General features: G+C 45.5%; 1 protein-coding gene across 1 annotated transcript; it reads left to right on the forward strand.

Moving 5' to 3' along the window:
• Positions 1-935: 935 nt before the first annotated feature.
• Positions 936-14605, forward strand: LOC123142589 (uncharacterized). Its single transcript, XM_044561437.1, has 4 exons — positions 936-1794; positions 2335-2368; positions 2994-4068; positions 14544-14605. Exons 1-4 carry the CDS (start codon positions 1274-1276, stop codon positions 14603-14605), a joined length of 1692 nt encoding a protein of 563 aa, XP_044417372.1. The 5' UTR covers positions 936-1273.
• The last annotated feature ends 166 nt before the right edge of the window (positions 14606-14771 follow it).

The raw sequence follows: 14771 nt of genomic DNA on the forward strand, positions 1-14771 counted from the left end.
TCATTTCATAATAAACTTTGCAAGTACAGAAAACATTTGTCAAAGTTTGGCAAAAAAAATCAGAATTCTTTGAATTTATTTACTTTTTTTCTTTTGATTTTACTGTTTATCAAAGAGCATTTGAGCTTGGGAGTAGATACAAATTCTTTGATATAGAAGGGCCGCATAAAATGGCGCACGTGAGCCCTGCACACTTCGGCATGCCATTTACTAGAAGCCTTGGGCGTGTTTTGTTGCTTCTCTGATATAGAGGGCCGCATAAAATGGCTCACGTGAGGCCATTTACTGGAAGGATTGGACGTGTTTTGCTCTGCTGGTGTTGTTTGAACTAGATAGTGCAGTAGATTTTTTTTAGAATGTCTTCGGCTGGTTTTTTTAGGGGTAAATCTCCAGCAGGTAGACATAGAAGAAAAGCGAAATCACTAAATAAGGAGTACTCCTTTCAAAGATCACTCCCCCTCCCAGGTTGTGACAAGTGGAGTGTTGCATGTGCGTCACTTGTCGCAACTTGGGGGTTTTCCTTATTTTGTAGATTCGTTTATTCAAAATGTTTTATCTCTTAAACTGTGCGTCCTAATGTCGAATCATTTTCATCGTTGGATTTCATGCGTCAAGATCTTTAAAACTAGATCCCATGTTGATAGGTTTTGACGAACTTTTTCATGAGAAAAAATCGGATGAAAAAATCAAACCAGGAGCATTTTTTTTCCTTTTCGGAAGCCGTTTCCAAGAAGCACGGCCGTGCCTCTTGCGAAGGTAAATTCATGCCTTCCGTGGAAGCAAAACCGCGCCTCCCACAGAAAAAAGAAAAAAGAAAATGCGTTTTTTCTGTTTCCGAAAGGCATCATTGTGCCTCTCGCAGAAGCAAAACAGTGCTTTTTACGAAAGAAAAAAAAACGTGTTTTTTTTCTGTTTTAAGAGGCACGAACGTGCCTCTCGCGGAAGCAAAACTGTGTCTCTAGCGGAAGAAAAAAAAGAAAACGTGTTTTTTTTCGTTTCCGAAAGGCACGTCGCAGAAGCAAAACCGTGCCTCTCACGAAAAAAAGAAAAAACTCGCAGAAGCAAAACTGTATCCACCCATCTTTTTTATTTTTTGTCAAAAAGTTAAGAAAAAAGGGTAAAAAACCAGAAAGTCAAAAAATCTAAAAAAACATTTAAAAATCCAAAAACGCGTGCAAAAAAATAAAATAAAAAAACAAAATTCGAAAGAAAAGCCCAGGGACACATGGTGACGGTTGAGAGCGCGTCACCTGGCGCGCTCTAAGTCCACCCTATGGTTGGGAGGCTCTCGAAGGACTCAACTAGTTGCTCTCGAAGAAAAGAGATAAACATATGTGCTAATGGGCCGCGCCAGTGGCTAGCCCATGTAGAGAAGCTTCAGCGGCCCAAGCCCAATAAAGCCCCGTGCCGCCGGTCCGGCTCTCCAACCCGTCGCCCACGCCGCCTGCCGCGGCAGCCGTCAGGCAGGCAGCTCTTGATTCTCTCGAGGGCACCTGGCTGGCGGCTCCAACTACCGGAGCTCCCTCGCCGTCCGTTAGGCTCTCCCGCCGTCACCCACCACCACCATCTCCCTCCCTGCTTTGCGTTCTCTCCTCTTACCATCTCCACAATCGTCCCGACCAAGCGTACAGAGCTGGCGATGGACTTCTCCGTCGAGGATGGCAAAAGGCTATGGTCGCTTGTTCGGAAGCAGGAGGTCCTGGTCGACAAGAAACGAAGGTGGTTGGAGTCGATGACTCCCAAATCGGATGGCTGCAACACACGACTGAAGCGACCAAAGTTCTTGGCTGATGCGTAGGTTTGCGGCACTTTCTTATTTCTTCTGATAGTACTGTAATTCGGTTTTCCTTTTGTTTCTGGATGTTGCTCATAGCGACAACGGTTGTTGCAGTTTATCACACTGCCATGCTGGTCGTAGCAATCTAAATGGAAATTCTATTTGCTGTCGCCATGGTTTAGGGAAAGTGATTCATCTCTACAATCTTTTATGTTGGATGCTTAAACGTATGTTGCATATAATGTCGTTTCCGCCTCCTGGTGGTTTAGCTTTCTCCCTGCTTAATATATTTACATGTAGCTGCCCTGCATGTTCTTGAAAAATACTCCCTCCGTCCCATAATCATATTGGTTGTGATAAGATCTTGGATTTTTGTATATTGGTTGTAATAACGTCTTATATTATGGGACGGATGGAGTAATAATTAATGTCGGTTTTCAGATGATATAGACCCTAGTCTTTTGAAAGAAAGAAAAAAAAAGATGGCAAGATGCCTGCATTTCTTTGGCCAACAGTTACAACCATTTGTATGTAGTAACAACTGTGCTTATATACAGGTTCTTGGCTGAATCAGATATAAGGAGTGATGAAGTAAGTTCTTGCTCTTGTAAGAATATGACTACAGGTTATACCTTATATAGCTTGTATCTATTTCTGTTCGGGCTAACATGTACTCATCTTAATGTAAAAGAAAAACATGTAATGGATATACATTTTGTACAGCTACAAGTTACTAGTGAACATTTCTATGTAAAGTGATCAAACGAGACACTTGGCTTCGTATAAATGTTACTGCTTACCTCTGTTCCTAAATAAGACGTACTATTTAGGAACAGAGGTAGCATTAAACAACTCAGATGTGTATTCAGTTATTTGATTTTTATAACGTGGAATGATTAGAACTATGGTAAATAATGCCCTATTGGGTGTTGTCTAGCTGGGATCTTCTGTATATGGCATATCATGTGAACTTTACCCATACTATTCTTGATTTATCGGCATGGTTAGATTCTAGTCACATTGACAAAAATTCCTAGCGTTGTAATTTTATTTAATTACTATGATATTACAACAAATACAAAACATGTTTGACACGTGGTTTCTGACAAGCCACCTCAATAGCAACTTCGGCTGCATTAGTTCCATTGTTCATGTTCATGCTTCCCTAAATATGCTTTTTTTCTAGGAAATATATACTTAAGAACCTTTCTTTCAGGTGTCTTGCGAAAAGGTGACAGCCAGTGTTGCAAAAAGCTATGGTCTGCAGCGCGGTGGCCACAACCATCACTTGGTTCAGGATGGTCTCAGGCTTCTTAACTTACCAAGAGGGGAAGATGGCTCACTGAGTCCAGAAAGTCTGAACATTATGCATAGCACAATCAATAAGTTAAGCAATGGAGCACTTCAATCAGTGGCTAAAATCATCAGCCGCACCAAGTGTAGTTTTAATAAGACTAGACCACTGTTAAGAGAAATTGTAACATACCATCTTCCGTGTTACTTAGCCAAGTTGGATCATGAAGATGTCATCATGTCTGAGTTGTCTGAAATTTTGATAAATCCTGGCAGCTACCAATCTGATTCGTTGAGCCTTGTCACACCTGTGTCACCACTGCTTCTGTCATCTATCAACCAAGCTTTGGATAGACTTGATGGGATTCCTGACCAAGCTCTTGTTGCAGTGAACAGGAAACTCATAGGAAAAACATCTATGCCGAAATTCTGGCATGTGCCTCGGTCTTCCAGTAGAGGGCATCTTATTGAAATAGTGAGGAAAAGATGCAAAATGATTATAGCGCGTATTGAGGAAGGTTACATGCCAAAGAGATTAGCAAAGGCCATGTCAATGGTGAACCTATACTGGAAGCAGAAGTTGAGATCCATGGATATTTCTCAGTTAGAGTACTTCCCCTTTTCAAAAGAAACAGCGTCTTTGCAAAATGATGTCCTGAATGCTCTTTGGTTGCTTCCGAAACTCCAGCATGATGACCTAAAATTGCTGCGTCCCATATTGGACCCAGATCCTAAATTTCGAAAGATGCAATTTAGAGTATCTTTGAGGAAGTACTTTAGAATACCGCGTGCATCTTCTACTTTCACTTCACCATCACCTCCATCAGGTGCCACCTCCAGCCGTGATACAAGAAAGCAGGCACAACCACCACTCTCTGCCAAGAGCACACCTGCCGGGCCTGCGCAGAGCTCTTCTTCTTCCATGGCATCGACAGGGCACACAAGTGATATTATTTGTCGTCGTTGTAAGGGAAGAGGACATTTTGCGAGAGAATGCAAATCTCAGCGTGTCATGATTGCTACTGAGGATGGTGGGTATGAGTCCGCTAGTGACTATGATGAGGAGACTTTGGCTCTTATTACACGTGAAGAACATGGTGGAGATGATTCTGAAAATGAGACGCAATACATGGCTCCTGAAGACGCTGACAGGTATGAATGTTTAGTTGCTCAACGTGTTTTGAGTGTGCAGGTCACACAAGCAGAGCAAAATCAGAGGCATAATTTGTTCCATACAAAGGGAGTTGTGAAGGAACGTTCTGTTCGCGTCATCATAGATGGAGGGAGCTGTAACAACTTGGCTAGCATGGAGATGGTGGAGAAGCTATCTCTCACCACAAGACCACATCCACATCCTTACTACATCCAATGGTTCAACAACAGCGGCAAGGTTAAGGTAACACGTACTGTTCGTGTGCATTTTAGTATCTCTACCTATACTGATTATGTTGATTGTGATGTGGTACCCATGCAAGCATGTTCCTTATTACTAGGTAGACCATGGCAATTTGATAAAAATTCTGTACACCATGGTAGAAACAATCAGTATACTCTTGTTCATAAGGATAAAAATATTACTTTGCTTCCTATGACTCCTGATTCCATTTTGAAAGATGACATTAATAGAGCTAATAAAGCAAAACAGGAGAAAAATAAGAGTGAAAATCAGATTGTGGCAAAGGAATTTGAGCAACAAATGAAACCTAATAATAAACCATCTAGTGTTGTTTCTGAAATTAAATTGAAAAGTGCATGTTTACTTGCCACAAAATCTGATATTGATGAACTAGATTTCAGCAAATCTGTTTGCTATGCTTTTGTGTGCAAAGAGGCATTATTTTCATTCGAGGACGTGCCTTCCTCTTTGCCCCCTGCTGTCACTAACATTTTGCAGGAGTTCGCTGACGTCTTCCCACAAGACGTGCCACCGGGATTACCACCTATTCGAGGGATTGAGCATCAAATTGACTTAATTCCCGGTGCATCGCTACCCAACCGTGCACCATACCGTACCAATCCAGAGGAGACGAAGGAGATTATGCGTCAAGTACAGGAGTTGCTCGACAAAGGTTATATACGCGAATCTCTTAGTCCTTGTGCTGTTCCTATTATACTAGTTCCTAAAAAGGATGGTACGTCGCGTATGTGTGTTGATTGTAGAGGCATTAATAATATTACTATTCGTTATCGTCATCCTATTCCTAGGCTAGATGATATGCTTGATGAATTGAGTGGCTCTACAATATTCTCCAAAGTTGATTTGCGTAGTGGATACCATCAAATTCGTATGAAATTGGGAGATGAATGGAAAACTGCATTTAAAACTAAGTTTGGTTTATATGAGTGGTTAGTCATGCCTTTTGGGTTAACTAATGCACCTAGTACTTTCATGAGACTAATGAACGAAGTTTTACGTGCTTTCATTGGACGATTTGTGGTAGTCTATTTTGATGATATACTGATTTATAGCAAATCTTTGGAAGAACATTTAGAACATTTACGTGCTGTTTTTATTGCTCTACGTGATGCACGTTTGTTTGGTAACCTTGGGAAGTGCACCTTTTGCACCGACCGAGTATCTTTTCTTGGCTATGTTGTTACTCCACAGGGAATTGAAGTTGATATAGCCAAGATTGAAGCTATTCAGAGTTGGCCGCAGCCCAAAACGGTCACACAAGTGCGGAGTTTTCTTGGACTCGCTGGTTTCTATAGGCGTTTTGTGAGAGATTTTAGCACCATTGCTGCACCTCTCAACGAGCTTACAAAGAAGGATGTGCCTTTTGTTTGGGTACCGCACAGGAAGAAGCCTTCACGGTATTGAAAGATAAGTTGACACATGCTCCTTTACTCCAACTTCCTGATTTTAATAAGACTTTTGAGCTTGAATGTGATGCTAGTGGCATTGGATTAGGAGGTGTGTTATTACAAGATGGCAAACCTGTTGCATACTTTTCTGAAAAATTGAGTGGGCCTAGTCTGAATTATTCTACTTATGATAAAGAACTATATGCTCTTGTTCGGACTTTAGAAACATGGCAACATTATTTATGGCCCAAAGAATTTGTTATACATTCTGATCATGAATCTTTGAAACATATTAAAAGTCAAGCTAAATTGAATCGTAGACATGCTAAATGGGTTGAATTCATTGAAACTTTCCCTTATGTCATTAAACTCAAGAAGGGTAAAGAAAATGTTATTGCTGATGCATTGTCTCGTCGCTATACTATGCTTTCATAACTTGACTTCAAAATATTTGGTTTGGAGACCATTAAAGATCAATATGTGCATGATGCTGATTTTAAAGATGTATTGCAGAATTGTAAAGAAGGAAGAACCTGGAACAAGTTTGTCGTTAATGATGGATTTGTGTTCCGTGCTAACAAGCTATGCATTCCAGCTAGCTCTCTTCGTCTTTTGTTGTTGCAGGAGGCGCATGGAGGAGGATTAATGGGACACTTTGGCGTGAAGAAGACGGAGGACGTACTTGCTACACATTTCTTTTGGCCAAAGATGAGACGGGATGTTGAGCGTTTTGTTGCTCGCTGCACTACATGTCAAAAAGCTAAGTCACGACTCAATCCTCATGGTTTATATATGCCTTTGCCTGTACCTAGTGTTCCTTGGGAGGATATATCTATGGACTTTGTTTTAGGTTTACCTCGAACAAAGAAGGGGAGGGATAGCATATTTGTTGTCGTGGATAGATTCTCGAAAATGGCGCACTTTATACCATGTCATAGAAGCGATGATGCTGTTAATGTTGCTGATTTGTTCTTTCGTGAAATTATTCGCTTGCATGGTGTGCCAAATACTATTGTTTCAGATCGTGATACTAAATTTCTTAGCCACTTTTGGAGATGTTTATGGGCTAAGTTGGGGACTAAACTGCTTTTTAGTACTACTTGTCACCCCCAAACTGATGGACAAACTGAAGTAGTCAATAGAACATTGTCTACTATGCTTAGGGCTGTTTTGAAGAATAATAAGAAAATGTGGGAAGAATGCTTGCCTCATATTGAGTTTGCTTATAATCGTTCATTGCATTCTACTACTAAGATGTGCCCTTTTGAAATTGTGTATGGTTTCCTACCTCGTGCACCTATTGATTTGTTGCCTCTTCCATCTTCGGAGAAGGTTAATTTTGATGCTAAACAACGTGCTGAATTGATCTTAAAAATGCATGAGTTAACTAAGGAAACATTGAGCGTATGAATGCTAAATATAAACTTGCTGGAGATAAGGGTAGAAAACATGTTGTGTTTGCACCTGGAGATCTTGTTTGGTTACATTTGCGTAAGGATAGATTTCCTGATTTGCGCAAATCAAAGCTAATGCCACGTGCTGATGGTCCTTTTAAGGTGTTAGAGAAAATAAATGATAATGCATATAAACTTGAGCTGCCTGCAGATTTTGGGGTTAGTCCCACTTTTAACATTGCAGATTTGAAGCCTTATTTGGGTGAGGAAGATGAGCTTCCGTCGAGGACGACTTCATTTCAAGAAGGGGAGGATGATGAGGACATCAATACCATTGTTACACCCACAGCCCCTGCTGCTATACATACTGGACCAATTACTAGAGCTCGCGCACGCCAATTAAATTACCAGGTACTTTCGTTTCTTGGTAATGATTCTAATGTTCATGAGAATATGATGCTGCCTAAATTGGATACATTTGTTTTGCTTACAAATGAAGGGCCTAGCTTTGAGAAGGATGAACATTGGAGTAAGAACAAGCATGGAGATGATGGCATGCGCATGGGGAACAAGAACGGAGTTACAAGTGATGATTTCAGGACGTTGAAGCCACCATAATGCGTGCATGAAGCCTTGGACGAAATATACAAGATGCTACTTCATAACTTTCGTCCAGAGGCTATTCTAGGTGCTGCGTCACCTTATTATTGGGTCAGGCCCATGTAATTTCGAAATACATAAGTATAGGCTGTTTTTAGAGTCCGTATGTGTGGGGAAACAAGAGATAGGGTTGGTTTCGGACCCCTTCCTCAAGGGCCACGAAATTCCCCCCCTCTTCCTCCATATATACAGCCCTTAGGGCGTCGTTTAGACTTTGGGTTTTGTTTAGATTAAAAGTTCGCCATAGCTGCAACTTCGCGTACTTCGTTTGTGTTCAGCGACCAGACAAAGGCGTCACAGAACTCCACCTTGATCAATAAAGCTTTCATCTTATATTCGCAATATCCAGATTGCAATCTCAGTTTCTTGCTTGTTCTTCGTTTGCTCGCAGGAAACAGACCCTCGTGGTCAGGTTGATCGTGCTCTGGCGTGGTCGATAACCTCTCGGAGTTGGTTTAGCGATTGCTAAGGCGCGACGTCCTCGCACGTTCGTAGTCGGATCGTCAAAGTCGACTTCCACCAAAGCGATATCCATCATCTCATCGAAAGACGGGACACCTTTGCCTCTATCACCCTTGAGTCTGCAGAACCCAAGGGAAAAAGGCTTAGGTAGGCAAATGGTAAAACCAAGGTTGGGCCTTGCTGGAGGAGTTTTATTCAAAGCAAACTGTCAAGGGGGTCCCATAAATCACCCAACCGCGTAAGGAACGCAAAATCAAGGAACATAACACCGGTATGACGGAAACTAGGGCGGCAAGAGTGGAACAAAACACCAGGCATAAGGCCGAGCCTTCCACCCTTTACCAAATATATAGATGCATTAATTAAATAAGAGATATTGTGATATCCCAACATATCCATGTTCCAACATGGAACAAACTTCAACTCACCTGCAACTAACAACGCTATAAGAAGGGCTGAGCAAAAGCGGTAACATAGCCAAACAACGGTTTGGTAGGAAAGGATGGTTAGAGGCTTGACATGGCAATAGGGAGGCATGATATGGCAAGTGGTAGGTAACGCAGCATAGCAATAGAGCGACCAACTAGCAAGCAAAGATATAAGTGATTTCGAGGGTATGGTCATCTTGCCTGCAAGGTTCTCAGAGTTGTCGAAAGCTTGATCCTCGTAAGCGTACTCAACAGGTACCTTGATCACGAACTCGTCTCCCGGCTCTACCCAAAACAAGAACACAAGAAACGAAACCACAATCAATCACGGGAAATGCACAAACAACATGATGCAATACATGAATGATATGCAAGATATGATATGCGATGCATATGCGTGCTCCGGAAGAACAAAGATGAACAAGGCAGTAACTTGGCAAACCAAGCATGCCACTGGAAAGATGAGATGATTTCGGTCGAAATCGATATAAAGATCACCGGAAACGGATGCACGGTTTGCAAATGGCAAGCAAAACAAGAATGACACGAATCTGCGATTAACAGCATGATAGCACTTAGAATACAACAAGTAACTATGCTACAGCACTCCAACATAGCAACAAAATATATTGCAGTAATCTACAGGAGATGCTTGACAAAAGATGAACACTGATCTACGGCTAGATCACAACATAACAGGTTCAAACAAACATGGCAAAAGTGCAAAAGATATCAGGTTCACAGACTTAGTGAAATTACTGGACATGACTGAAACAGCATCAGATAGCAATGTTCAGAGCAAGCAATCAACATGCTACAGGAACTTAACATAGCAAAACAAGGCATGGAATGAATCTACTAAATGCATGTGACAAAAGTCCCTTACTGACCATAAGCCAAAAAGGAACAGAAGATATGATGGCCACCTTGTGAACATAGCAAGTTTCGTTAACAGGTTTCAGACTTAGCAGAAAACAGAGCATGGCAGAAATAGTATTATGAAGACATCTTGGTGAGTTTGATGCACTCATCATCAAGCAATTCATGACAAAACAAGCATACCTACAGCAATATGGCATGTTTATGAAGCTATCCATGGCAAGATCAAGTTCAAATCATGAAAGGAACAACTACAACAAGCTTGGCAAATTTGAATAACACGTAAACAATCTGCCAGGAACATTTTATAGCAAAAGTAGAGCAAGATTAAGACATGCTATGGCACTCCATAAATGCAAACAGTGGCATGGATGGATAGAGCACAACTATATCTATAAAACATCCTTTCTGAACATCACCAAAAAGAGCATGGATCTCTCTGTAGCCACATAGATACATAGCAACAAAATAACAGCAGTAACAGACTTAGTAAAATTACTAAAGTCCCTGAAATCAGAAACATCACGAAGCCTAGTTTGCATGCTTGTGCTAGTCACCACAGAGATCAAAAAAATACATAGCATACACCTCTGTAAAGATGGCATGACATACATCAAAACACATGTAGAGCTCCTACTCATAAGATGCACACATCAATAGCAACAAAAATAACAATTCCTCAAGTTCTGATAAGTAACAGCAGTTAACAGCAACTAGCACTCTTGCACCAGAGATTTGGGCATCAAGATGGACCCAAATAAACATGGCACAATGGAATAAAATGAAGAGCATCTCGGGACGAACATTTCGATATATTACACGCACGAAACGGAGCTATATGCAGAGAGTTATGATGCGATAAACAGTTGCATATAATGCAAATATTTAGGACTAGGAGAAAAACGGGGAGGGGAAGAGGTCAACCAGATCTGGATCGGGCCGAGCTAGGGTTCGCCGGGGCTGCCGGAGTTGCTGCCGGAGACGGGGGAGAGGAGGCGCCGGCGGGGAGGACTCGGGGAGGACGCCGGCGACGAGGAAGGGCGCGGTTGCTGGCGGGGAGGAGGGAGACGCCGGTGACTGCGGGCTCGGGGAGGCGCTCGGGCGGCGGGGTAGCGCGGAGGAGGAGCGGCGACGGGCGCGGCGCCGGCGGGCGCGGCGGCGGGGCGCGCCGGCGAAGGGACGGGCGGCGGAGCGCGGGCTCCGGGCGGAGGGAGACGCGGGACGGCGGACGGCGGCGGCTCGGGCCTCAAGGGCCGGCTGCGGGCTCGCCGGGCCGCGGGCGGCGCGGGTACGGGCGCTGACGTGGCGCGCAGAGATTGGTCGGGCGCGGCGGCGGGTTTCGTCCGGCCGGCGACGGACGTGTCCGGCGGCGCGGGGGCGATTTGATCTAGGGTTTGACCCGGATTTCGGAGGGGGAGGTGTTTAAATAGATAGAGGGAGCTAGGAGAGTTTTCGCCCACACGATCGTGATCGAACGACCTAGAGCATGGAAGTGACTTAGAAGGGTTTTGGGCTGTTTGGAGGGGGGTTTTGCTGCAACACACAAAAGGATTTTGCGGTTACCCGGTTAACCGTTGGAGCACCAAACGACCTCCAAATGGCACGAAACTTGACAGGTGGTCTACCGGTGGTATACCAAGGCCACTTGGCAAGCCTCGGTCCATTCCGAGAACGTTCAACACCCGCTCACGAAAAAAACAAGAGGGGTGCGCCGGAGGAGGTAGGAGTGCCGGATTGCAAAACAGACAACGGGAAAAATGCTCGGATGCATGAGACGAACACGTATGCAAAAGCGATGCACATGATGACATGATATGAGATGCATGACATGAACAAAATGCAAAACGAAAGACAAAACCCGACCACGAAGGGAATATCCTAACACATAGCCGAAAATGGCAAGAGTCGGAGTTACCGATATGGAAAGTTACATCCGGGGTGTTACACCTTCGATATTTGTGAAGTTTTCCAGGAAGAAGATTGCATGTAGCATCTTGGAGTGCACTAATATGAATAAATAAACCCTTCAATATTTGTGTCGCCCAAAGGCTACAAATTCTGGTATTTACGATCCGGACTTCCGCCCACTTCTCGCACTTGTCAATGCGCTTGTAAACGTGGAGGTACTTGAATTCTTGGTCGCTGTTGCCCTGACGATACATGGCGAACATGCGCACCAGCTGCGCGGAGGAACAAACAGTTGGCGGGCGCACACGGCGAAGAGAAGCGGGAGACCGGCGTGCCATACCTGATCCTTAACGTTGGCGCCGCTCTCCGGGCGAGCCGCGACCTCCTCGACGATCTCATGCCATTTGTTGCACGCCACCTGGATGAGCCCCCAATGGTTCGCCATTGCCTTCGCCCCGCGCTGCATGTAGACGCCTTTAAAGTAGGGGGTCGACGAGCTTGCGCTCGTCGAATTCGGCCTTGATGCGCTCCCAGTATGTCTCGATGCTCTGGTTCGTGCCGGTGGTCGGGTCGAGGCAGACGACTTTCCACGCTTCGGCGAGGCATTCCTGCTCCTTGGACGCCACTTGATGCGCGGCTCGCCGGTCCTGGCCGCCCTCTTCTTCTTCTTGCGCCCCCTCGTCGGAACAGTCGCCGGCTCCTCCTCCTCGTCCTCCTCCTCCTGCTCCTCCGGCTCCTCGCCGTAGTCGAGCTCGCCGTCCATGCCGCCGCTGAGATCCACCGGGTCGTCCAGGGTAGCGAACCCGGGGGACGCGGCAGCCGCGGCCGAGCCTGCCGCGATGATGTCGTCCATGTAGGCGTCGGTTTCGCCGGTGTCGCCGAGGTGTGAGAAGGGCAGCGTGCCACGTCGGAGAGGGGGCGTCGGGGAGGACGCGTAAGCCGGCGGCGAGTAGTTGTATGGAGGGTACTGCACGCCGGCGAAGGCGGGCGAGGGCGTGCGCTGGGCCGGGTGTCCATGGGGGAAGGTGACGTTGGGTTGAACCCACCGTGCACGTCCCCGTCGGCGTAGCCCGGCGACGCCGTGCATCCCCATGGCTGCGGCGACGACGAGAAGCCGGATGGAGAGCCGACGCTTTGCTGGCTCCAGGGCGCGTACTGGGCATGGCCGCCGGGTGGATTCATCATCCCCGCGTGAGTCGCCTCGGCCTCGGCTTGGTCCGCCGCAGCCGCAGCCGCACGCGTCGCGTTGTCACGGGCCTTCTTGGCGATTGCCCTGTTCCGCCGGTCGGCGGTGATAGCCTCCCGTCGCTGAACTTCCGTCCTCCACTCGGCGTTTGTCATGCCCGGTGGCTTGGACGACGGCGCCCTCTGCTTCCTCTGCTTCGGCTGGGCGACGGAGGCGGTCGCGGTTGTGGCGGCGCGGGGGATCACGTACTTCTTCGGCGCCATGGCGGCCGGCTGGGAGGCGAGCGGGAGGGAGATTGGCGGGAAGAATGGAGAGAATGGGAGGGAAGTGGGGGAAAAGCGGGAAGAAACGGCGGGAAGAGGCTCTCAACTCGCCGACAAAGCGGCCCCACGCCCCTTTTCGCTTGTGCCGGTGCCCCCAAGCGCCCCCCAGCGCGCCGGGTTCGGCTCGGGTCCGCCGGCACCAGTTTCGGCCCAAGCCGGCGAAAAATGGGCTACTGGAGGCGCGACTGGGCTGATTTTTGGGTGCCGGCGCGGAAAAAACGCCTGGGGAGGGCCTGTTAGGGCGCGGCTGGAGATGCTCTGATGCACTCGTAAGTATTTGGCAGATTTGAACATGCACTCATCTAAAAGCTCACTCGTTTCATTTATGTTTTCACTATAACGATTTAGGGACCTTGATTCTGATTTGTCAAATGTAATGTTACATGAGAATAAGCATGCTTCATTAGAAAAAAAATAAAGTTGATTTAAGCAATAGAACCATGTCGCCTCTGGGAGGGACACGGGGGTCGAGGGAGGTTGGTGAAAAGAGGTTCCTATGTATTGCCTCTTTGGATTGAACCCAAGGGGAAAAGATGGACAAGTATTGATCCTTTGTCTTCCAGTGGTAAAGGAGTATACAAACCAATGTTGCATCGTTGTTCCCAAATCTGCAGGACACGGCCACTGCGAAGGGAGAAACCTGTAGTTGTTCTAGTTGGAGAAATATGTTGCGCCATTGGAGGACAGGAAGATGTTGTTTGTTTCAGGGTGAAGATTATAAAGCGCATGTCTAGCCTTGTCGGCGGGCGGCGGCTGAGGCATGAATCCAGTGATGCGCCTCGGCAAGGTCCACAAAGATGCCGATGGAATGCGCGCTCGTACACCTCCATAGCTGTTCTGCTGCATCATCACAAATGCTATCTACAGTATCATGCTGCTGCTAAGTCCTTGGCTAGACCTGGTTTGAAAAATCGAGGATATTACGATGGTAATCACAGACAAACGCTTTGGGGGAAGAAGCGGTTGAATGAAAGGGTATGTTCTAATCTCAACCCTTCATTTGCATCAAAATTTGTGAACTTTTTAAAATGGGGTGTACCCAAGCACGGCTCCTTTTTCTGGTAATTGCTCTATGACAGAGTCGGACAACAGGAACCTATTGAACAGAAAATCAGTACCTTGAGATACAACTGTGTTCTTTATGATGACAAGGTGGAAGAAACTTCAACGCACTTATTCTAGGAACCATTTGCCCTCAGATGCTAGGAAATATTTAATGCCCACCAAAAATAGAGGTACTTCTTGATTTGATGCGATCAGCCTAGCCATGCAGGTCCTCCCAAGAGATATTGCCCTGGATATTGTGAATTTGTGATCATGGGATGCTGGGGTATTTGATCCATCATCAGAAATTATAAAATCTTCAGGCAGGCAGTACCCCACTTTCAAGGATGGATATACTACCTCAAGGTGATCTTTCTGTCGCAGAAAAAAGAGCCAAGCCATCCAAAGCAGCAATCATCAAGTTCTGGACTGACCACCTCTTCTAAAGCACATCATGTTTCCAAAAAAGGGCATTGGTTGAATGTTGATATACTACTTCCTTTCTTTTCTGTTACTACTAATATGTATATAAATTTTATTTAATGAAAATTTATTGTAGAACTATTATTCTACGGTTTCAGGGTCAATTTTTCTCTATCTCAATTCAAGACA

Source organism: Triticum aestivum, chromosome 6D (assembly GCF_018294505.1).
Source record: "Triticum aestivum cultivar Chinese Spring chromosome 6D, IWGSC CS RefSeq v2.1, whole genome shotgun sequence".
Taxonomy (NCBI): domain Eukaryota; kingdom Viridiplantae; phylum Streptophyta; class Magnoliopsida; order Poales; family Poaceae; genus Triticum; species Triticum aestivum.